At 35.8% G+C, this 26,360-nt stretch overlaps 1 protein-coding gene across 1 annotated transcript; it reads right to left on the reverse strand.

The window, feature by feature from the left end:
• Positions 1-1,683: 1,683 nt before the first annotated feature.
• On the reverse strand, positions 1,684-14,743 carry LOC121244550 (histone acetyltransferase HAC1-like). The gene is made up of 17 exons (XM_041142676.1): positions 14,438-14,743; positions 13,865-14,150; positions 12,689-12,806; positions 12,288-12,594; positions 11,697-12,215; positions 9,770-11,577; positions 7,477-7,773; positions 7,121-7,399; positions 6,305-6,433; positions 5,993-6,193; positions 5,731-5,873; positions 5,312-5,624; positions 4,975-5,114; positions 3,850-3,928; positions 3,373-3,765; positions 2,484-2,701; positions 1,684-2,382 (listed from the first exon to the last, which is right to left on the reverse strand). Exons 2-17 carry the CDS (start codon positions 14,050-14,052, stop codon positions 2,268-2,270), a joined length of 5,247 nt encoding a protein of 1,748 aa, XP_040998610.1. The 5' UTR covers positions 14,053-14,150; positions 14,438-14,743; the 3' UTR covers positions 1,684-2,267.
• Positions 14,744-26,360: the final 11,617 nt, after the last annotated feature.

Below are 26,360 nucleotides of genomic sequence, written 5' to 3' on the forward strand. Positions count from 1 at the left end.
AAGTTAGAAGCTTAACCATGGTTGGGTAGGGAACCCTAGGGGTGTGTGGCACATCTTGGGCTTGAGGAAAACCAATGATATGGTGTATGTGGGTTCCAATTGGAAGAATGAAATAAAAGACAAGGCTTTGGGCTTCTTGGGTTGGGCTTTTGTTGGGCCATTTGTGCAAGCCTTGATTGTGGGCTTTGGAGTGAGTTCTTATATGGACCTTATGTCCACGTTTGTGGGGCCTATCCATGTACTCAAATGCCTACTAGGTTGGGTCCTAATCTTAGGTCTTTCCTAGATTGGGCCAAATGCCTTCACTTTTGCTAAGTTAGGCCCAATGTCCTTATGTCCATTAAATTGGGCCTAATTTCTAGTGTCCTTTAAGAAGGGCTTAGAACCTTACATCTCCCAAGTTGGCTTAGGACTTCTAACATCTATTCTTAGCCCTTCACAACCTTAGTGAATTAGGGCCCTATAGTCTTATGTCCATCATGTAGGTCGTAAAGTCTTATGTCCATCAAGTAAGACCTAAAGTCTTATCATTTATGTCCATCAAGTATGGCTTAAAGTCTTATGTCTCCCAAGTTAGGCCGAGGGTCTCAATGCCTCTCCTAAGTCTTTATACCCAAAAAGCTTGAGCCCTTAATAAACCAATCTAGAGTCTTCCTAAATCCATCAAATATTTAATCCAAATTACCTAGTTCATTAATGTGGCAACCCTCCAATATGACATGTGTCATTTCCTTATGGGTCTCTTGGCTTCTTATCCTCAAAATTAACAAAACACTAAAAGTTTTCCAAAATAATATCACTAAACCAATCAAGCTCCAAAAATTTTATTTTTCTTCAAAGTCAATATTACACTAGAATTTTTTAATAATTCTACTAAATCCAAAGTATACAATCCTTTTGCCAACTCAAGTATCTAAAATTATTCTTATTCTCAAATAGCCCAACTCCTAATTAACTAGGATTAAGGCTGTAATTGAATGCGCCATTCATGTATTGAATTGTAATTGAATGCGCCATTCATGTATTGAATGATGTGATGCATGATCATTGTAACTGAAGTTTATTAATGAGAATTATTATTCCATTTAAAAAAAAAAAGGCTACTAAGGACAAAGCCTAAGAAGCATTTTAGGTAGGGTGTTACAGATATCCACCCGTGATACTTGCCTAGAATATTAATCCTCTCCGGCATCATGGTTGATTTAGAGCACTAACAATCCACGATCTAGCGAGGATTAGAGAAGGTTAAGCCGCAAGGTAAGCCTCCTCATCACATGCCTGACTCATATAAATAGAGATCAAAGAACATGTTGAGCTAACTTCTGAACTCTCTGAAAGTTGAAATACTCTCTCATACTTTATTCTAACTTAGGCATAAGTGTCCCCCACTATACCAAGCTCCACCTATCTTGTTGCAGGACGTCTGCAACTACTTTAATGCAAATCCAAGCAAACAAGTAAACACCAAAACAAATGTAAAATACTTATAATTAAGAATGGCATACTACAAGAGAATTGTTTTTTTTTTTTTTTTTTTTTGGGGAAAAGAGACGAGTGTTCTCCATGTATTCACATTCTTGTGGAAAAAGCATGAGTAATTACATTACTAATTACTATAGAAAGGGTCTTCTAATTTTCTTGAGAGAGCTATTTGTTGCACAATAGTTTACAAGGACAACAGAATAGATCAAAATGAATTTCTACAATGTCAGAGACGCTACTTATTTATTTTCTTCCATCTTTTTATAAGAAAATCTTCTAAAAAGAGGTAATATGATAACAAAATCTTGGGAACAAAGGAGAACTAAAACCAAAAAGCCCCTGACAATGCTTTCGTAAGAAATGTTTTCTAGAAAGATTAGAATTATATAGTACAATCGCCACCCCAAGAATGACGTCCTTACAGAATACAAGAGCATCATAAAATCAAAGAATCACCAAAACGACCCAGAGTGAGACGCATCAGTACACTAATACTCCAAGCTGAACTGTTAGTGTTTGTTGAAGAGGGTAGTTCTGATCAATGGAGTTCACTTGCTTCAGAAGATTTTTTGGTGTAAACGAAAAGAATATTCTGTCTCATGTGAATATGAACCAATCTGCTGTTCTACTCCATGCTTACCTCCTTCCAATCGTCTAAACCTGCCGCTTTTGCTATCACGGCCAAGTTCCCAGCAGTGTCTTACTGAGCAGCACAAAACTATGGACTCCCTCCTCTACCACTGAGGGCTTTCTTTCAAAACTATATATATAGTATGTACAACAGATCATCCAGCATTGCTGGCAACCTCTGCAGCTCTCTGTCTCATCATCTCCATCACAGCAGCTCTTCGCCGTGAATCAGACTGCTGCTGAAGCCTCCTCAAATGTTCTTTAAGATCTCTGAACAAATTTAAAAAAAAAAAATTTATAGCAATCGCCAAACATAAAGGAATAGAAAGTTGGCAAGCCAATGATAATAGGGAAAAGGTTGATCCATAAACCTGCAACGTGGCACGTGGCATTCAGATTCTTTGCAAGCTCGAGCATGAAGTTGGAGGAGATACCACATTTTCTTACAGAGAACACAACCTCCAGATGCACGGGTTTTGCATTGTATCCCATGGCGGAAAAGCCCCTTAACCTTGCGACAATTTGGGTACTGGCACAGTGCAGAACGACATTGTGATGCATGCACGAGAAGATCAAGCATCTTCCTAAGCTGCAATGTGAAACAAGCAATGATTTCAGACAGAATTTTCATATATTTAGTAAAAAAATAATAGCAACGATCTCCATAATACCTCAAGAAATAACTGCCCCTTTCCCCATCACCATACATTTCCAGGTCAAATAAATAAATCCAGACTAACTAAGAACTATCCATGCTCTAGCAATTGTTACAGTAAATCTTAGTCACAAGCAGATTTGAATAATACAGAACAAAATAGTGAGATACAATGGCTTAAACAAAAACTAATATCTGCCAGCCATACCAACAAAATATCATTAATGCAACTTATATCTGATGTGAATGGATACTGCACATTCTCTCTCCCTACTGCTCTTAACACAGTTTTTCCTCATTTCTTGATGTTAATTACACCTAAACACTACTCATTTCTAATACCATGAAGGGCGGACATGGTTGCAGGGCTTTCCCAACCAAACGAAACAATTAGTTTAACTGGCTACTTGAGAGGCACTCGTGTTAGTGTGATGCAGAAAAAATGCAGTGATGGACAATAAAAGTTACCTATGAAGAGGTAATCATAAAAAAAATGCAGTAACGGACACGAAGTTGTAAGATTGATGAAAACAAGTACTTAAATCTTTAAATTTACAGAAAATCCTTGATTACATGCAAGACCAGTGAGAAAATATATGCAGCACCTGTACAACTCGTAGTTGCCTGGCTTCTTTATTCTGAGCATCGCGATCAGCCATGGATGGATGGTTTGTCAACTTATGAGGATGATCAATCCCCCCGTCCTTTTGATAACAAGAATTGCATATATCATAATCAGGGCAGACTTCACATCGCCAACCCTGACCAGTTTCAATGTCAAGATGACATATATTGCATGTTATCACAAAGGCTGGAGCAGTTGGATTATGAAGATGGTAAAGGACCATCATCGAGGAATGTTTAGCCCGTCGTAGGGTATCATACTGATAATGATTTCCTTGACAAAGACTCAGAAATGCCTGTCTGGTGTCGAAGAATTCACTCTCAAGAATCTCATCTTTATCCTTTGTATCAACAGGTACATCAGTAATTTCAACCTGAAGATTTGAAAATGTTGCCCCTTGAAAAAGAAGTTGATAAAAACCACTCACTCTCACGTAGTTTCCAGTCAAGGAACTTACCGGATAGAGGGCATGCTTTTCCCTCTGGTTGATTGGATGTCTTTCTCTTTCTTCACGTTTCTGTTCTACCTCATAACACCTGAAGGATAGATGAAAAACTCAGAACACATGAAATCAATAGAAAATCAATCTCAGGAAGTTCTGAAGTACTTTTCAAGAGAAAATCCCCCCCAACAAAGAAAAATAATCAAACACAAAGAACAAGTAAATAAGATACATGGAAAAAGCATTGATTACAAAAATCCTAATTATGAACTTCAATTGTTAGAGAAATCAGAGATTACTTCAGAAATTTCAGGAGTAGCCAGCATTTTTGTCTTGGAATCCCTAGTCGGGTGTAAAATTAACTTATCAGCTTTTTCCAAAATAATTATTGAACTTTTTCATTACTAAACAAAGCAACATGTTCATTGATCAGATGAAATAGACCAGACCGTTAAATTCTTATCTTCTACTACAAAGAACTATAACAACATATAATCTAGTACAAGAAAAGCAACACTGGAAATGAGCAATGCCAGTTTAGAAGTTTAGAGAAAGATGACACAGATACAAAATACAGCAAAAGGGAAAATACACATTTTCAGGCTCAAAACTATGAAATAAATAGTTCACTTCCTAAAAGCATACAAGGGAACATACATGATACACAACGGAAAAAGGAAACTCTAACCTGAAAGGAAATCCTTAACATTAAAAAATGAACCGTCCCAAAAAATAAATATTATTGCAAAGGAGAAACCTTGGAGAAGAAAAAAGAAGCAGGATATAACATTTCCGAGCCATATTCATTTTCACTTAAATGAACTTCCACACCTAAAATCATATATTTGTGCTCTAGCACATCGGTTATAGGATAAATGACAAACTTGTGTGAACGAATTTATTCCAAGCATTAAGTAGTTTGTGATAGTGGTATCAGTATCTTGCATTATGGGCATATCTGTAAATGTTGGTATTAAAAGCCTGCTACTTGTGGACCAAACTACAGCTTAACATGTGAGAGAATGCTTATGAATATACAAATATAGCACACGTATCAAAAAAAAAAATATACAAATATAGCACATATTTAAATCAACAACTCTGTAGCAATACTGCAGGTAACGATTGCAGAATTCTTACTTTTCACAAAGCTGAAAACTTTTGCACTGGTTGCAAACCCAACGGTTTCCGGATACCATTAGGACACAACAGTGTGTGCACGAATGCTGCAAATGAACCATGATAAAATCCTCCTTCATTGGGGAAATGGTTTCACCTAGCTGGGGAGGGGAAAAAAGTCGCATAAGAACAAGCACCAGTAATTTTGATGCCATAAAACTACAGGAGAATTTGATATAAACAGTTATTTCTTCTTTCTTTTTTTTAAGAATTATCTGTGAATTTGATTTATCACAACTCCGACAATAGAAGGAATAGCAAGAAAAACAGTAAGCTGGAAGATAAGAAGAAAAATTACTTTATGCATGAGTAGCAGATCCTTTGATGCGTTACCAGAAAGATCAGACTGACCAGATGCTTTTAGAGCCCTCTTTGTTATGGTCTTCTTCGTTGTTCCTTTCTTATTCTGTTTTTTGCCATCTTCTTCTTGACGCATCTGATAAATAAGGTCCTCTGCCGCACCAGGCCAGTAATCACCATCAAAATATGGCAATCTAGCTGCAGTGACCTTAGCCTTACATTCACCAGTAGATACAAAGAAATGGTCGTATAAATTAGTGAGATCAACCACAATATTTTCCTTGCCAGCTTTTCTTAACATCGATAGATACCTGACACAGAAAATTCCAAGCAAGGATTAAAGAATAAAATGACTATAGAATACTAGCTGCTGTTAAGATGATTCACAAAATTCTTTATGAAAGGCACAAGGCTCACCATTCCCGGAGCTTATCAGATTTAGGTGTTTTCTGAATTTCTGGATGACAGTATAAAATATAATCTTCACCCTTCAATGGAGGACAAGCCCATATATAGCAGCTTGTAAAACCTCGTATCTTGCAGTATTCAAGGTATCCAATCTGAAAGAAGCAGAGGTGAAGATCAATAGCTCCAGTTGAAGATTTCATACTAATCAAATCACATATAGGTATACTTGGGAAAGTACAATTGAGATAAGAAGTGCAAGTCTGGAACCTACCAGAATCTCATGGTAAACAAATGTACGAAGAGCCTCTCCAGAAACCGCTTTAATCTCAGGTCTGAAATACTTCACAGAGTCCAGGTACGAGAGATAAACACGGCGCTGATTTGGGAATTGACATTCAGATCCAAACTCTTGAACATACATGCCAAATAAGCAAACTTCTACACCTTCAATCTTCTGAAACAGTAAAATCACCTGGAACAAAAAAAAAGACTTAGCACATAGGCTCTGCAGCTATTTTATGTTACTAGCAATGAAAGACCCCGTCTGTGTTAGAGAATGTATGAAACTCAGGAATATCCACACCTTGGATTTGTAGGGGAACTCGGTCGGATAATTCTCTTCTTGAAAAATTTCAAGAAATCGCTGCTTCACTTCCAACTTTTTGTCAACAGATGAAACCACTCTGATTACAAGTGCTTCTGCTCCAGGAACCTAGCAATATCAATGTTTGGAAATAATTTAATAACAAATATGATATGTTGGCAGTCAGTGTCAGGATCCTTACTGGGATTCTACCTCTTAATAGTAAGGGAACTGTTAAATCAAAATCGATGACATTATAATCTAGTTTAGACAGCAAATCAATGAAGAAATAAACTAACTACCAAAAGCATCTGTACAGTAATCCTTATAAAGTTATTAAGCATTAAATTAACTCCAATAAAATACCCTAATAAACAGCTACACTTGTACCACATGCTTCAAGGAAATGATCAAATTCCCCCCCCCCCCCCCCCGGCGCCCGGGCAACAAACAACAAAAAAAACAATAATGATTATATAAAAATAAAACAATAAACTAATCAAGTTCTCCACCTCCAAACTTCAGGTCCTATTCAATGATATATGATTATGTTGAGATATTTCATCTTGATAGTGTCAATGAACTTAAACCATGGCCCATTCTTTTATAAAAGTTAAAAAATATGTAATAGTTGGGATCAGCCATCAATAAGCACAACCTAATACAATCTAAGATTGTGAATATCGGTTAGAAGCTTTCAATTGACATTCTTTGGCAAGAAAACTGTGATTCATATCATGAAGAACTCCATATTCTTTAATTTCATCATATTCCCTAGAACAAGAATTTATACAAGAGCATCACATATGCAATCACCTCATCATAACTTTTCCCTTGGAGCCTCGCCCTCTCTTGTCTTTCTTGCTTCAGTCTCCTAAATAACCGCTGCTCTATGTGGTCACTAAGAATTGTTCTTGGCAAATCTTTGGCCCCAAGAACAGCACTCTGTGGTAAGGGCATACGTTCTCCTCTTTCAACCTCTTGTATATAGCAATGCGGGCAAGTGTATTCAGCTTGTCCCCCGTCATTTCTTCGACCATTAAATAAAGCACAAATTTGATGTTGCCAAGCTTCACACTTATCACATTGAACCCACTGCACAAGATCATTGAAGGCTTAATACAAACAGTTGGCGATAAAATGCAAAACAAACTTAACCAAAGAGAACATACCCATTCTTCAGTCTCTTCGTCATTTTTCTTCTTTTCTAGCCTTGCCTTTGGAATGGCAGTACCATCGGCAACTATGGTGTCTCCACGAGCTTCATTGTAGCATGGAATACAGAAATAATGCCGTGTATCGCCAGCACCCATGGTATAATACATTGCATTTCGCTTAATGCGAGCACCGCAAGGGGTGCAATATGTAGGTGGTGGTTCAAATGTGAGCTTCTCTACTGCACACAGCTGACAAGAGTTCTCACTCATTGAATGCTCCATTGCTTGATTCTTTTCTGCCTTTGCTTTACTCTGTAAATAGGACAATAATGAATTATAATCTATTTTGGGTTTATCACATCTAGTTGACTTGACTATACAGATACCAAGACTATACAGATAGCAATTGTTTTCATACAATATTCTTTTTTTTTTTTAATTGGCACAGACAAATTCCCGACGACTAATCCTGGATGTACACAAGCCCTCGGCAAGGAGTTTCTCACAAGTGCATCTTGGGTAATTCAAGAGGAGATTCTCCTGGTCCGATGGCCCCAAGAGTGTGAATGCGGAGTTTCAAACCTAGGACGTCAGGTTTATACAGGTCACTCCAAGACTACTGTGCCACCCCTTGGGGTTATTTCATACCATATTCTGCGAGAGGAAAAGAGAAAACTGTACAATTCCAACAGCAATGGACCCATTGAAATCATATGCCTCAACAAGAATTTGGAACACTAAACTGCTGTATCTACAGCAGTTAACATTGACATAGACATTTTCCATAACTTTCAATTATTGTCCAGAAACATAAATGCACTTCCACAGCATCACATGGAAGCAAGACATAGTACTCACCATGCTTGAAGCATGGATTGAAAGAAAAATCCCTCCATTTGGTAGGAGGAATGGGTGGGAGGAAGGGGAGGCAAAGTCCCTTCAGCCCACCAAACTCAATCCACCAAGAGGTGGGCAGATTGCAAGAGTGAGAACTGACCTCTAAAGGATATTGTGAAAAACATAAGTTCCGTACGCAATTTTAAACCATTTAACAGGGCACAAAGTAAACTGCATATTCATCTTCTTTTTCTTTCATTCCCTTCAACCAAACGAGGTGGAGGCAGACTCCCTACATCTCACCCTCCCCTTCCACATTCTCACCCTGGCTTCTAGTATAGTTTTTCAACAAACAAGTGTTATTAATCAAAAAGTAAACAATAGAGGAGGAAGGTTATTTGTTTTTGTGAACTGGGGGATTAATTATACCTGGTGCATAGCAACAGAGATTTTTGGGAACATTTTCTATAAAAAAAAATAAATAAATAATAAGAATAACAGTAAGGATAAAGATACACATAACAAAATCTCTAATGGACTAAAAAAAGGAAACATTTAGAAAATGTAAGTTTGCAAAAAATATATAAATAAATAAAAGAAACAATTACATATGAAAGCAGAATATTTTTCCTCTGATAAAAAGTACGCTAAAGATAGATGCATGTGAAAAATTGTCAACTTAAGGAAGGAACAAAATGGCAGGATATTTGGTGGGATATTTGTCCTTTGATACAAGTATGGAAAAGATGTAAGCATGTTCAAAATTTTCAACTTAAGGTGGGGACAAAAAAGGAAAGATAACAAAGGAGCAAACATAAGTGAAAAACAAGGCTGTAGAACAAGGTGGCACAGCAAGGGGAGGATATACATGATAGAGACTCCAGAATTAATAGGAACTACAGAAAAATGATAACACTTTTTCCCGTCTAAAAGTGGGTTCCCAACAGGTCATGCTCAAGAGGTTATTCAAGATACAAGTTTATGACTATTTGCACAGACCAATATGGGTTCCAATCCAAAAATTCCTATGTGCATGAGAGCAACACCAACCCTGTCTACCAAAAAGAGGGTATAATGCAAAATTATTTTAAGATAACCAGAGATGCTAGCATCATGATACATTATGACATCAAACAAAGTTGAGGTAACAGAGTTAGAAATGTAGTTGCTATTGATGTAAAACAAAACGTGGACTCCCTATATTCCTCTAAACAAGCCACCTATTAAATGATAATATTCTAGCAAACCTCAGTTTAAAAAAAAAAAAAAAAAAAAAAAAAAAAAAAAAAAAAGAAAAAAAAAACAAAGGAAGAAAGAAAAGAAATCCAAATGCTTACAACAGTGCCTTAAAAGAACGCATGGTAATTACCTTCCAATAATTTACTTTTTATTGAGTACCCTCCAATAATTTACTCATTTTAAAAAAACCAGATCCTAATCAAATGCTTGCATAGAAAATCCATAAACTTACCTGGCCAACCCACTGCCTGAGACCTGTAATGTGCTCCCTAACCTGCTCTGGAGTGAAAAGTTCAGTCAATGACACGCCCTTTATTTTTGGCTTACCAGACTTGGTACCAGACACAAGTTCAGGAGGCTGCGTCAAATTTTCTTGCTTAGCTGGATCAATCTCTTTCTCAAGTTTAATATTTTCTTGCTTAGACAAAGCAGAAGACTCGACATATGCAATAGGTTCACCATCAGGCTTATGGTTGCAGTTATCACTGACACCTTCCCTCATCTGAACAAGACTTTCCTGTCCAGAACTTTCAGCAACTTCCTTCTTCACTTCGGGAAACTCAGATTTAATAGGCATACAAATGTCATAGTGTTTATTATCTTGAAGGTGAACGTCCTGCAAACCATGGAGTTCACTATATGCCAAGCTTTCACTCTCAGGAATAACAGATTGGGATGACTGCACAATTTTCATGCGTTTTAGAGAAGGTTGTAGATCTTCTGAAGTTTCGACAACTGAGGGAGTCTTTGATATCAATCTAGCTGAACTGTCTGCAGTGTCATAGGATTTACAGGATGCAGTAATCGAAGACGGCAAACAAGAACCAGACTCTGCTCGAGAATGTGGTTTCAATCTTGCTAAAAGTTGTGCACGTATATATTTTTTTACAGGAACACAAACAGGGCAACTTGGGTTCTTACATGTCTTATGATGTTCAAGCAAGCCCTTGGTATGACGGCAGCGAGAATTTGGGCATAGTGCCAGACTGCATTTATTAATGTGCGACAACAATTCCTGAGCAGCTATGCAGTGATGTGCTGGGCATTTTCCTTTGGGGTATGAGCATCGACTAGCATGTTGCAAAAACAAAAGCCACCTCTGTTGATTTCTGTACATCTGTTCAAGGTTTAGAGTACCAGATCTACTTGCAGCACCACTTAATTTAGGGGGCTCAGCAGTGCTTCTATCTGTAGCAGTTTGACCAATAATGGATCCTTCTGATGATAAATTATTACATTGAGCTTCATCTTGCCTGGATATTCTCTGACGGAAATCCTCTTGGACATGGTGCTCAAGGGGCATGATCCTTGGTATGTGATTCCTGTCTTGTGATTGCGGATTCCATTGACCCAGCAGTACTGATTCTGATTGTGCTCCAACAGAAAGGCAGCTAAAATCACTTTGAGAATCCGTAACCGGATGGCTTGGATGCAGTGATTGTTGCATTTTTTGACAATTTTGAGACAGTGACGAGCAGATATCATGCTGGCCAGATGGAAGAGAGAGATGTTGAGCACCCCTGGATTGGTCTTCAGCAGAGCTCTGCTGGAATTGGTTCTGCATGTTAGACAATTGGAACTGTTCAGAAACTTGAGAGTGCAGAGCCTCATTGTGTTGCTCCACTCCAGGCTCACACTTCACCTGGCTACCAAAATCGGAACTCCGCTGAGACTGGCCAAAATCATTGTTCAACACATGCTGGTGCTGCTGACTTTGCTGCTTCTGTTGGCGTTGCTGTTGAAACTGAAGGGGCTGCTGCTGTAATTGCTGCTGTTGATGAGAATGTAGTAGATTGTCTCTCGAAGTTATAGGAGCTTGGAAATTCATCTTTTCAGATTGATCAACTGAATGAGGCTTTGTATAGGCAGCCTGGTTTGTCACTGACTGATTACTTACCAAAGGAGAGTTGGTTTTGGACATGGTCGGCAGGCTAACTGAATTAAAGTTCTTAGTGTTCATCATTGATCCGACAGATGTTGCAGCACCGTAGAAGTGTCCAGAACCAAAAGAATCAGAATTGCTCATTCCAAATCCATCACCTGATCATTAAAGACTTTGCTGTGAGAATGCTTATTTGTGCCAAAATAAATATCAATCTTCCCACATAATGTTTTATATAACACCAGCAAAAGAAGCCAGAGATAGAGAGAAAGATTACCCTGCATTAATGGTCGCTGATGCTGGTCAAAGTGCTGCTGCAAAGGTTTCGGTGAATTAGCATAAGGTGTAGCAGAAAGATAGCCTTCAGAGGTGCCAGGTTCATTCACAAGTTGTAAATTACTCCCAATCAACCCTAAACCGCCATTTAAACCCCCATTTGGAAACCCAAAAGCTTTCTGCTGCAAGCTAGACCTAATTCCACCACTGCCCATTTGACTACCAAGGTTGCGCAATATACGGCTATTTTGGCCAACAAGATGCTGCTTTTGCTGCAGTGGTTGTGAAACCATCGTTGACTCAACAGTGGAAAACCCACCACCATTAGAAGATTCCAAGTTCATGTAAGAGTGATTATTATTGTTGTTGTTGTTGCAGTTATTACTGTTACTATTACTATTAAATCCAGGAGTAGGAATCATTTGGCTCGTAATTGTTTGGGCACCCATTGGTGACATATTCCCACCAGAACCGAGGGAAAAACTGGCAGGAGACTGTTGATATCCATTAGGCAAAGGACCTGCAAGAATAGACTCTGTTACTGATACAAAGAATCAAAACCAATAGCCTTAGCAAGAGTTATAACACTTACCATCAGCTCTATTAAATGAATTTCCACGTATGCCACCAGCACCAGGTGGCAACAGGCTTCCAGTATTGACAGTTGTAGGTGTTAAGCTATTACATCCACTAGAAGAAATCATGGAAGTATCAACAGAAGATGCAACAACCATGGTTGAGTTCCCACTGTGTGGCATGCCAGGTGTTGGTATCATTGTACCAATGGCAGAGGAAGAATTAACAAGCTGAGAATATTGTTGATTCTGATTACTCAAATGTGGGCGTTTAATCAAATTATGCAAACGACTCTCCAGAGTGTCAATGTTCATGTAATCCTCCTATGAGAAGATTAGAAACTTTAGACAAAGAATAATATACTGTTTCGTAAGACAGATATCCCCAACAAACACTGCAAAAATTAAAAAATAATACCTTTGTGTGAGCTGATCTCAACAAACCCTCCTCTAGACGTTTCACTATATCCTTGAACTTCCTTTTTGCCTGTTCATTTAGAGGTGGCTGCTGCTGCCGCTGGGATAAGATATTAAAGCTGAAAACAAGATAATAGAATATTCTCAGCAATAATCAACAAACGCATCATATCAAAAGCATGTTCTCAGATGATGGTAAAAAAATACTATATCACAAGCATGCCAAGAGCATATTAGATGATAACATCTCAGCAATGGTCCAATAGCAGCCCAAAGAATCTTGCAAACAATCAAGCCCCATTCCCCCCCCCCCCCAACATAAAATGTAATAATAATTCAAAGAAAACTGAAGAAAGGCTTAATAAACCATAGAACATCGAGTATATAAAGGTGACTGCATTATATAAGGTGACTGCACCTGCTCGAAAGGCTAGTAAATCACACCAGTAAATTTCATCCATTCAAACACAAGTCTAGACACATATTTGCATGCTCCTCCAATAACAGATGACATATAGACATGTATTAGATATTTCTTTTGGTAAGTAATCCATCTAATCAACATAGAGAATCAAATGCAAATATGTCTTGCATATTGGAAAAAATTACAATCTTCGCAGTTTTCTTCCACGTGCAAAACATTTGTATTCCATTAATATTAAATTATTTTATAATGAAGCAAATGAGCTTTTAGCTCAAGTGGCACTGCCCCCAGCCAAAATGGGGTGGAGAGTGTGGTCATGACCCGTTTGGTGCATATATAACTTTAGAATTGGAAAAAAAAAATTAAATTCCATAATAGAAATTACTGCACACAAATACCCAAGCAGATGCTACCATATCTTCACTCTCCTAAATACACATTATAGCTATTAACATTGTACATAAAATGCATAACAGTTTTCCATCACCAAGTGCACAAAATGCAACAGGTAATTTCCCAGATTCCCAAACACATTTTAGCTACCAACAATGTACGAAAACTAATAGTAATACTTTTCAATTTGCATTAAAAGCACTCAAAATGTATTATATCGAGTTTTAACATACAGAATACCTCTTAACTTCTGTAGTAACATAAACACGGTTCACAGGCACATAGGAAACAAACTACAGAACCAAAACAAAGAAGAAAGAAAAACAGAAAAGAAAGAACAACAAAAGTGGACTGTCTTACATCTTGTCTTGCATGTATGCACGTGCTCTGTTCATCTCGGTCTCTGCAGTAAACAGAACACGCAGCCCGCCACCACCCCCGCCACCCAGATTATGCATTTGCTGAGCGAGCGCACTCCCATTCTGCTGAGGCAGCCCTGCCTGATTGGGCACCTGCCCCGCCCCCGACATATGAGCCTGCACATTCATCTCATTTACCTACTCCAACTAGCAAGCACCACATAACTCAGTCAACTCCCCACCTTTCCACCTCCTGCTAGTTCCTCCACAGTCACACACCACACAAACTAACCAAATAATAATAATAATCAGGATCAGAATCCCAAATTATCAACTAACCGAGATAGCATGAATTTGAGACAGAAAAAAAGCAATTGGGTGGAAATAAAGGCGGAAGAGACCAATCGTAGTTCTAAAGTATTATCACGGGCAAATAGGTAACTGAGAAATTGACTGAAATTAATTAATTAATTAATTGATTAATTTTTTCTTAAATTTAGTAAGTAAACCCTAGATGAGGTGACTGAATCGAAATGAATCGAATCGACGAACTGAGATAAACCCTAATACGAACCTTTGGGGACAAGCGTACGACCGGGGAGCAGCGGCGATCGGAGGCGAGAAATCGTTCGGTGAGATTCCAGAGGTGTAAAATCGCGACGATCGGAGACTGTTCACCGATTAGATGAACGTAAGAGAGACGAATCGAAGGAAGTCAGCGAGAGAGGGCGAATTGAGTAGGGAATTGAGCACGTGCGCACGGCTCGGAGAAGCCGAGGGATCAATGGAAAGGGGTTGAATCGAAGGAAAGGAAAAGTCCGTGTGGAAGAGAGAGGAGAGAGAGAGTCTGGACTCTGAATTATTGGTCCATAGGGGGTAATTGGGTTTTTCAATTTAGGGATTAATTTTTATATTTAAAATTAGTTTAAAATTTTTTCAAGTTACGATTTCCTGAAACTGGGGAAGAACGTAGGAGGATATATATCGGATTGAACTATTTGAATTTACGATATGACCTATCGATGTCGGCACAAATCTACTACGGTACTACCCATCCACGATCCGCCTATGTTCTCCTCTGATCTGGGCTTTTTCTCTTTACGACGGGGACACCATACGGCAGTATCTTTCATCATTATTTTAAAAAACAATTTACTCATAATTTTTTTTTTTTTCCTAACAACAATGTGATGTATGAATTATGAATAAAAAAACTTAATTAATTTAATAGAAATATAAAAATAAATAAAAATAAATGTGATGTGTAGTATATAAAATAATAAATAGCAAAATTCTTATTTTTATATTTCCTATGTAATGCTTAAAAGTTCTGCGAGAAAAATATTTCCACAATACTATAGTTAAAGTTGTAAAATAGTTTGCATTTCACATGCCCTTTTTTTACATGGCATTTCACATACTTAAACATGGTTTCATCTTAATAGTAATTTTTTGTATGTTATATTTAAGATTGTTAGAATGTTAAGCTAAATTGAGTTCTTTATAAATAATAGTGAATTAAGATAATGGAGTGAATTCTATAGGGCCCACCTAAGATGAGTTTATATGTATTTGAATATTAAGATAAGTTTAAATGTATTTATGGAAAATTGAAAAAAGTTGTGAGTCTTACGTGTAAAAAGGTGTGGAGTTGAAAAGAGTTGTTGGTTCCAATACAGATTTTCTTCACAATACAAGTTCCATACTTAGGTAATGTGAAACTCTTGTATTGTATTGACAATCTATAAAAAAGTCACATTACTACGCTACAACTTATATAAAATATTAAGTAAAAGTTCTACTTGATACATATTACTATATTTATATATAGTACAAATAATAAATACTTATAAATATGTATAATATAAATATATATATATACTTATATAATAAAATATATAAGTGAAAGACAAAGGAAATGCGAGACAGGATTAGGCCTTGACTGCCCTTCACCCTTGCTAGGGGGACCAAATGAGGGGCGAACGGCCCCACTCCGCTGCCCACCCCTAATAAAAGCTTATCGTTTGGATGCCGATTCTTAGCAATGTCGAATGTTGCAAGCCACAACATGGTAGGGTAAAGAGCACTTGATTGGCATGCATCGAACCCTTGTAAGGAGCACTTGACTGGCATGGTACGATGGAGTGGTTTTGATTCATAAATGAGTTGAGATGGATTGAGATGGTTTGTGAATAGTAGAATAAAAGTTGAATTATTTATTATATTTTATGTGGAAATTTGGGAAAGTTATTTTGAGATTTATAAAAGTTAAATTGTTTATTATATATTTGTGTGAAAATTTAGAAAAGTTGTAATGATGGGATGAGATGAGTTAAAATGAGTTGAGGTGAGTTTTATGATGCCATCTCAGACGTTGGAAGATCACCAATGATGGCTGCATATTATGTTGAATAAAATAGTAACTTGTTTGTTTTCGCAAATGAATGAGATTAGTTGATATTAAAGTTAAAAAATTGAATAAAAAATTGTTAAAATATATATTTTTAATATTATGTTTATTTTGAGATTTGAAAAAGTTGAATTGTTTATTTTATTTTGTGTAAAAAATTAGAAAATTATAATGATTAGATGAGATGAGTTGTGAAAACAAATGAGGTCTAAAACTTTTTATGCATGACAGACGCCTAGCATTGGAACAATAAGGCCCGATTTGGATAGCAAAGTCTTTCCAAGTTATCACATTTCATCTCATTATGCAAATACTATAAATATAAACACTTTTTCAATTTCAGATGTTTAACTTTTTCATCTAGTCATTATTTAAGCATTATAATTTTTTCAAACTTCTAAATAAAATATAAAAAATAATTGAACTTTTTCAAATCATAAAATAAAAATTATATTAAAATATTATATTTTAATAATAATTTTATTCACTTTTTTCTCTCTTCTTTCTAAAACTTTATAAAATATATTAATTTAAATATTTTATTACTATTTACAAATCATCTCATCTTATCTTATTATCCAAACAAATCCTAAAATAGCATATAGTGCCCAACTTGGTGGTAGTCTGATATGACCTCCTTCCACATGTCATATAATTTTTTTTCAATCATTAATAATAAGAAAATGCTACTTAGAATCTTCAATGTTATTGTTTAAAGTTAACGCTCGAATATTTTAATTTTTTTACTTAGTGCTTATAAAAGTGATTATCAGTAAAATTGTATATTTTTTAAATTTTCTCTTAATAGATTTTAAAAAATTACTAAAAAATGATAGAAAAAAAAAGGAACTATAAATTTGTATTAGCAATACGCCCAACAGTAAACATTGGGCAGCCCTCTAGCGCCATCCTTACAATATTGGTACGGATGTTGGGCCATATTTCATCCCACAGATGGATCTCAGTCTACACTAGGGTCCGGTTTGGATATAAGAAGTGTTTTATCTCATTTTATTATTACAATTTTCTTAAATTTGTACACAAAAATAATAAATAATTTAACTTTTTTAAATTTTAAAATAATAATAATATTAAAAAATAATATTTTATTTAATTTTTAATTTTTATTTCAACTCGTCTAATCTTTAACTCATTATCTAAACGCACCTAAAACTCTATGTTCAAAGTTTGAATTGACCCTTCCGACGTTTAGTATAGAAGAAGAGGTTCTACCGCGAGAAAATCTTTATGAATGTATCACCAAGAATAAGGTCAGAAAAAAAACCATGAAGAATAATTAATATCTTATCAAACCCATATCCATTTACATGGTGTATTTTTCTTTTTTTGTGAGCAGTGTGTTTACGTAAAAATATATCTGTAAGTGTTTAGAATTGTAATAAATAATAAAATGTTTTAAAGAAAAGGTTATTGAACCCACATGAAATAATTATGTTATTGAGTATTGAAATTGACTAAATTAATTACTATTTAGAAAATCGAAATTTGAAGAATAGTTTATCTAAATTAAACTGAAGAAAAGAACATTAAAATTAAGATTTGAAGAATGGTTTATCTAGAGCATTTGACTTCACCTAACAAATCCTATACAATTTATTCTTTCTTGTTATAAAATCTTAATTATTCCAAATTGAGGATAAAAATCCCTTAACTATTCAATATTTTCTCTCAAACAATACCAAAAATATCTCCAATTAATAACTTCATATCTCTATGTGAATTTAACTAATTGAAGACTCATTAAGTTCTTTAGATTTTTTTTTTTAAATCACACTAGTCGCAATAAAGCATATTTGATTTCGCTCAACTAATTATGTTTAATCCTAGAGCTCTTTAATCACAAATCACCTATCGGTCTCATTGCAATCCAAAAGATCGAATAATAGCTAGCTAGAAAATTGTAAGCATTAAGAATAAAGAATAAACTCTCAATCATGAAAATATTGAAAATAAAATAAGTTAGAATATAAACTGTGTGTTCAATGCTAAGCTACATCAAAACTCTAGAAAATATAATTAGTTCATAATGGAATTGAAAAGAAAAATAATAAAACTGGTGTTTTTTATTGAAGTCGATTGATGAGGCATGCGGCTCTCGCCTCTGCCCTCCAGTTTCGCCTTCTCGAAAGAACACTTAAAGAATAAATTCTGGAACTCTCAACTCAGATCAAGACTAAAACTAAAACTAAGATTAAGAACCAAGACTAAAACTAAAATTAAGATTAAGAACCAAGACCTCCTATTCATCGCACAAGACGAGATTAAATAGATTTCAAAATTCAAATTCGAAAACAAAATAAATGCGACTACAATTTAACCTAAAAATCTGTAAAATAGTTTCTAAAAATAGATGTTAACATAAAAGGAGATTATCTCAAAAATATCGAAATTATCTAAAATGGAAGATTCAGTGATATACGGCTTGAATTACGGAGTTCGTGAAGATTTTGTCGTTAATAAATTGATTGCAGAACTTGGAAGGGTCCCACCGAATAGATGTTGTGTGTGTTGAATATAACTGGCGAAAAGATCACAAATGAACGGGCATGGAGGTCACAAAAACCACGCGGCCCTCTCTCGCCTATCGAGTGGAAAGATTCCCGACCGGGATGAAAGACTCCTCTCGTATTTTCTAGTTATTGCTCATGATGTCGTTTAGGTTGGTCTTTTAAGTTGATCATTTAGACCAGTTGTCCAATCTAACCGCCTAGAACCTTATCACTAAATCTTCGCACATTCTGGTCGCGAGTTTCCTCGCCTACTGAGAGAGAAACAAATTCAACTTTTTCAAATTACAAAATAATAAAAATAAAAAAATAATATTTTATTTAACTTTTATCTTTTTTTAAAATCATCTCATCTCATCTCACTATCTAAATAGTTTTTACAATTTTTTCAAATTGTAACAAGACCATATGTTTTGTTTTTTTTTTTTTTTTTTTTAATTTCACTTCCCAGACCCATATCATGTCGAAGAGAGAGACAGCCAAAGCCTTCCACGCCTGTACTTTATTTTCCTAGTTTTCCTTACTTTTTTATTATATTCTTATTTTTCTTTTCTCTTCCCTCCCTAATCACCTCCTAATCTATATTTCATTATCACAAATAAATTAAATGGTAATGAAACGAGGGTGTTTGGCGCAGGAAAGTGGAACATACCATATGGCGAGGACGACGAAGTGGAAATGAACGAGGGAAAGAAATAATAGGGCTGAAAATGAAATTCGAAAAAAATAAAAAATAAAACTTGTTGTATCCTTTTGTATTCCTAGCTGATTTCTAAGGTTAAGTTTGATAATAAGATGAGACAAGAAGTATGTGAATAATAATAAAATAATTTGTAAATAATAATAAAATTGTTTGAATTAAAATATTTGATTAGGTTATGTGAAATAAGAGAAAAAAAATTGAATAAAAATTTTATAAAGTTAAAAAATTGTTTGAATATAATATTTTAATATAATTTTTATTTTAAATTTTGAAAAAGTTGTATTGTATTTTAAAATTTGGTAAAATTATAATGATTAGATGAAAAAGTTAAAAATTAAAAATTAAAAAATATTTTATTTTTGAGTGATGATATTTAAAAAGAAAATTATGAAAATTTTTGAAATAAGTAGGTCACACTTTCCAAATGCCTGGCATGCCAGTCTAGATGAATCTAGTGGAAAATCAAATTGATATCAAGCTTGGTCTAAACGAGTCAACTCCAAAATGAACAAAAACACTACGTTTAGAAGAAAATGACTAGGCTCAGTTTGGATTGAGAAACATTCTTAATCAATCTCATCTCATCTCATCATTATAATTTTTACATAAAATATAATAAATAATTTAATTTTTTCAAATTTCAAAATAATAATAATATTAAAAAATAATATTTTATTTATTTTTTAATTTTTATTTCAACTTATCTAATCTCAACTCACTATCTAAACCTAATAGAAACCTAGCATAAGATTTATAGAGTCGAATTAACTTAAAACCTATAAGTCTAACTAATTGCAGAAATTATAATCCTTGAAGTATAGAAATGTTTGGAAAAAAAGTTTTGAGTACAGGTAAAATACCTTTGAACTAATTATTCACTCCCAAGTATATGGCTCAACACGCTTTAGGAAAGTGTTTTCACATCAAACAAAACGCTGTAGTTTTCCAAGGACTTGTTCAGGACTACAATTGTGCTTATTACTTGTTTTCCATGTGTAAAATGAAAATGTCATTTTTAAATGTGTTGAACTGCCATACTACAAGCAAAGGATTAGTAAAATATATAGTACTTATTGTTTGTTTTTTGAGAGAGCCTCCAGGCCGGTCGGGTGTTTCTCTTCACTTTTCACCAGCAAATCACAAGTTGCCACGTAAGAGTTACAGCAAAGTATAATTTACACTCGCGAACAAGTGAACATTTACTTTTATAGCTCTTTCCCCTTTTTCTCTCCCCCCTCCCCCACCCTGCGTCACTCTCTTTCTCTCCCTCTAGAATACAATCTCTCCCTCACATAGGTGCAGATTAAAACTTGATAAATTAGAGTGGCAGTTATCGAATCAAAGTGCTGGTAGAAATAAGAAAACAAAAATCAAACTCAAGATCCCACATTTCTCAACAACCAAACAGAAATAGATTGCATATTTTCTCACCATCCAAACAGAAATACATTTTCTTAGCATCCAAACATAAATTTATAGACAACAAAATCAAACTAAGATTTCTAGTTATTTAGGAATCCCTTTGCGTTATAAAGGAAAATTTTCACTTTGGCATTCTAGAACTTGAGCTCCAAGTTTTGAGTTTTCTCCATATTGGTTTTGATTTGGATTTCAGGTTTTCTAGAAAATGTCAGCAAATTGCTGAGAAAGTAAAGGTTGTTAGTTCCTAGCTTGATTAATATTGGATTTTTGCAAGTGGGTTTTGGAATTAGAGCAATAGAAATGGAAGACCAAACTCTTGAGGGGGAGACAGTCTATGACGAGCTTGAGATGAGAGAGAGAGAGAGAGAGTGATTGAGGTCTGAGGGGCGAGAAAGAAAGATCTCAGACGACTCAAGCTTGAGGAGAGATATAGAGAGAGACAGAGCTCAAACTTGTAAGAATATTGTTTTATGCCATCTCTTGGATTCCAGGGAGAACTTCGAGATTCGAGGGAAGAGAGAAGGAAAAGAGAAAAGAGAGAGGGGAGAATGTATGTGCACCCATCGTAAATTCAATAAGTCCACCACGTGTTATAATTTTACTGGCAGGTGTAAAAGTAGAATGGACACCTGACCGGTTTTAAGTTTTTCTCTAATTTTTTTAATAATCCTTTATAGAATATTGTTTTCAAATAATGCATAAATTTACAAAATTACAGAGAGAACTCTTAAGAAAAGGGTCTGCAATCATTTAGAATGGTCAAGTAAATCATTTGCTCATATGTGGACTTATGTTTCCACTTACAAAGTTGTTGAAAATATGTAGATGATGTAGGTGACGCTGCAAACTGGGGAAGGTCATGGGGATACATTGGCCTTTAGATTTGTATTTAAGGTCCATTTGGATATAAAAATTGTTTCATTTCATCTCATTTTATCTCATCTCATCATTATAAATTTTTTTAAATCTCTACATAAAATATAATAAACAATTCAATTTTTTCAAATCTCAAAATAAAAATAATATTCTAATAATATTTTATTCAAGTTTCAATTTTCATATAAAATTATCTCATCTCATCTCACTATTCAAACTGGCCAAGTTGTGTTTTGAATCGACAAAATCTACACAAATTATTTGAAAGAAATTAACAGTACCCCGTGTGCTATAGACTTAGGGTTTAGCAGTTTATGCAATTCATTTTTTAGAGATAGGAGTCTCCGTTAATTGAATTACGGGTTGCTACATCTCAAATTTAATTTTTCTTTTAAAAGTAGATTAAAGTTTTTTTTATAAAAACTAAAATACTTTTTTTTTAAATAATTAATTTTTATTTAATAAAAAAAGAGAAAATGCCTCAAAGGTCATTTATGGTTGTGGCTGCCACCCTAGCCATGACTGAATTGCTATGCTTAGGTCACCATGTGAGTGGCCCTATTTTGGCCAGAGGCTGCAACCACTACCACGAGATAATCGTTTTTTTTTTTTTTAAATTTTACAATTCTTTAAATAAAAATAAGATTTTAATTTACTTTTTTTAAAAAAACGTTGACATGGAACAACAAGTGATATGCATATGTTTTCCAACTAATATTGATGGACAAGAAAATTTACAAAAATGTAACAAGTGATGGCTGGAGGCAGTGGCCAGGGAACCAACGGCAGCGTGGGGGGGGGGGGGGGAATAGAGAGGGGGGCGGCAGTGAAGATGAAATGTCGAGAAGGATCCTAAAGAGAATTTAGGGTTTCCGTATGTGTTCTGGGCTCATGGGCCTTGGGCTCGTAGACCTTGAGCAATATTGGTTAGAATAATAAGAAGGTTGGGCCAGTATGGTTTGAGTGTATGTAAGGGCTTGGCCCATAGTCTCTTGTGAGCCCTTTTAAAGGGATGTAGCCTGTGATTGGAGGTCTATTACTTTACTTCCTGATAGTCATGGTAGCTTTAGCTTTACTATTGTAGTCAGTTACAATTTCTTACAAGTTTGGGAGCATATAGCTTCCCGTGAGTGAGGTATTCCGTTTCATCGAAAATCAATACAAAGAATATTTATTTTTCCTTTCCTTGGAGGCTCTCACCCTCAAAGTGAGTTATCCCTTTCATTAATCCCAGCAGGCGTATAACAGTTGGTATCAGAGCCAAGTTATCCTTGGTTGCTTCATTTTCCATCGCAGAAGGTACTAGAATGAACCAGTTGTAGGATGGCTTGAATGGATTGAAGAAATCCACAGAATTGCAATTCAAAACACTAAACAGAGGTGTTGGCACTGAAATGGCAGTCTGATGCAGTGGTCCAGCAGCATGCAGCGTTAACCTTGGAACTGCAGAAAAAGAATGCTAACAATCAGTCTGAAGGTTCGTTACCTGGAGGGCAAAACAGACAGGAGAACAATGGGGAACTAATTCCAAGGTCAGTAAGGTTAGAGTTTCCATCCTTTCATGGGGATGATCCCCTAGGTTGGTTGTATAAAACCAATCAGTTTTTCTCATTCTACAACACATTACCAAGTCAGAAACTCAGGTTGGCCTCCTTTCACATGGAAGGGAAGGCCATGATTTGGTTTCAGGATATTGAAATGTCAGGAACCATAGGTGATTGGGAAGGGTTTGTTAGGGATTTTCTTGTGCAGTTTGGCCCTAGTACGTATGATGACCCTATGGAAGCACTAACTAAGTTGAGACAAACAGATACAATGGAGGAATACAAGGTGGAGTTTGAGAATTTGTCAAATAGGCTGCATAGATTGTCGGATCCACACAAACTAAGCTGATTTTTAAGTGGATTAAAAGATGAAATTAGGTTGGCAGTTAAGATGTTTAACCCACTTGATCTATTATCAACTTTTAGTCTAGCAAAAATTCAGGAAGAACTCGTTAGAGTTGGTAGAAAAATATTCAGAAACCCTTCTGCTGGTGTGTCGGAACCAGGACAGTATAAGGGGGTGGAAACCAAATGGGGCAGAATTTTAGTAAGGCCATAGTGCTTGTACAAAAGATCAATGCAGGCCAAATGAAGGAGATGAGAGAACGAGGTTATGTTATTATTGTGACTCCAAGTGGAACTTGGGGCACAAGTGCAGAAATCCTAAACTATTTCTTATAGAAGAAGTGGAGGATAATGAGGAAAAAAATGAAGATAAGAGTGATGTAGTAGATCTGGTGGAAGAAGGGAAGGAACTGATAGAATTTACTGAAGTAAAAACAAAACCTGAAATATTATTACACGCTCTAATTGGGTCCAACAACCCAAAAACTATGAGGGTGAAAGGGAAGTTAGTTGGCCAGTGGGTAATTATTCTAATTGACTCAGGTAGCACACACAACTTCATAGATATTACAACAGCAAAAAAGGTTTGTGTGCTGATCTTTAAGGAAGAGGCAGTGAAGGTGAATGTGGCTAATGGTGAGCAATTGGTAAGTGAAGGGAAAAGTAAGGGAGTCCAAGTAAAAATTCAAGAACATACATTTTCTATGGATTTTTTCGTGCTGGAACTTGCAGGATGTGATGTGGTGCTAGAGGTACAATGGCTACAAACTCTAGGCACTACTATCTCTTGGAATTTCAGGAAACTTACCATGCAGTTTAGCCACCGTGAAAAAGATGTTGTGTTGCAGGGAATGATATCCACACAGCTGTTAGAAGAAAGTTCCTGCAATGAGATTAGCTACTTAGAGAAGAAATGGGTCATACTGCAGTTAATTAATGAGCCAGAAGAGTGTAAAAAGGGGCAAAGGTGGCCTAAAAGTGTGCAACAAATACTGAACCAGTTTGAGGATATTTTCAAGGAACCCAAGGGGTTGCCACCGTGTAGAGAGCAGGATCACTCCATCAATTTACTGTTGGGAACTCAGCCTGTGTTAGTGAGACCATACAGGTACCTTTTTTCAGAAAGATGAAATTAAAAGAATTATTAAGGAACTTTTAAATTCTGGGGTAATACGCCCTAGTCAAAGTCCTTATTCTTGCCTTGTTTTATTGGTGAGAAAGGCTGATGGCACATGGAGAATGTGCGTGGACTATAGGGCCTTGAACCAAGTTATGGTGAAAGATAAGTTTCCTATACCCGTGGTAGAGGAGCTATTGGATGAATTAATTGGGTCTAAAGTGTGATGCCCACAGATTCCGCTTGGGATCAGACGAACGTCTAAAGTATCGAGACATGCAATACAAGGTTACCTGCCCTCGTTCATGACATATAAGATGCAATAATCCTAACATGCATCTAGCATTATGCAATATTCGCAACAGATAATTTTTTTCTTTTTTAGCAATACTATACACCAAACTTATAATATTCCAAATACTTAAAACATACTTCATACATAAAAATATACTAAACAACTGAGATCATAACACTAGTCCAAAATGGTTGTGAACAAAAGAGTGCTGGAGATTGAACTCCACAAAATACTAGTAGTAATCTAAGACAACTATATCTACGTCGTACCGTCGCTTAGTCGACCGTTTCCAGTTAGTCAATTCTCAGTTCTCCTTCAGATCCTGTAACAAGATCTACCATTAAGGGGAATGGTAGTTGGGACTACTACAGTGAGATTTGATTACAAATCTCAGCAAGTTAACAAAAAAACCTTCACACAGGTTAATGATGTATGCATGGCAATAAATGCATGAATACACAATCAAAGTCAATAGTAAATATAACATAATCTGACATAACATGACATTAAATAATAAGCATAACGTGACTTGACATAACATGGCATGAAATAATATGCATATTGTGACTTAACATAACATGGCATGAGCTGACATAACTTGAACTGAAACTGAAACTTAGCTTGACGCGACATAAACTTGAAACTTGACATGAATGTAAACTTGAACATAACATAACGTGAAATATGACTTGAATGTGAAATAAATGAACTTGGAATCTTATTCAGTAGACTTAATCATAAAGTGACCATACGGGTGCAACACGGGTCCCCTTGAGCCGTGTGTCCCTATCGATTACTGCATCACAACACAAGTGTCTATACCAGCTGTGAGTGCATTAATACGTACTCCACAGTTGTTGTGGCTCCACATATTCTACGTGTCATAATTGTTGTGTTTCACATAGTGTATGCTCCACAGTTGTTGTGGCCCCATACTTCATGCTTCACAGTTGTTGCGACCCCATGAATTGTTTGTACCACAGTTGTTGTGGCCCCATACTTCATGCTTCACAGTTGTTGCGACCCCATGAATTGTTTGTACCACACTTGCTGTGAACACACGTAAAATAAAGTGTGGCTCCATGGGCGTTAGTGCCTGGTGCGCTCCGGTGACCAGCTAGTTAGGCCCCATTCGTAACTTGTTGACTATACTTCGTCAACCTAGGGAATTTCACACCTATTTAGACACTCCAGCGTAAACAAAGAAGTTCCATTAGGGTACTACCCCATCCTAGCGCTTAGGGTCGTGATTAACAT

Source organism: Juglans microcarpa x Juglans regia, chromosome 1S (assembly GCF_004785595.1).
Source record: "Juglans microcarpa x Juglans regia isolate MS1-56 chromosome 1S, Jm3101_v1.0, whole genome shotgun sequence".
In the NCBI taxonomy this organism is placed as follows: Eukaryota; Viridiplantae; Streptophyta; class Magnoliopsida; order Fagales; family Juglandaceae; genus Juglans; species Juglans microcarpa x Juglans regia.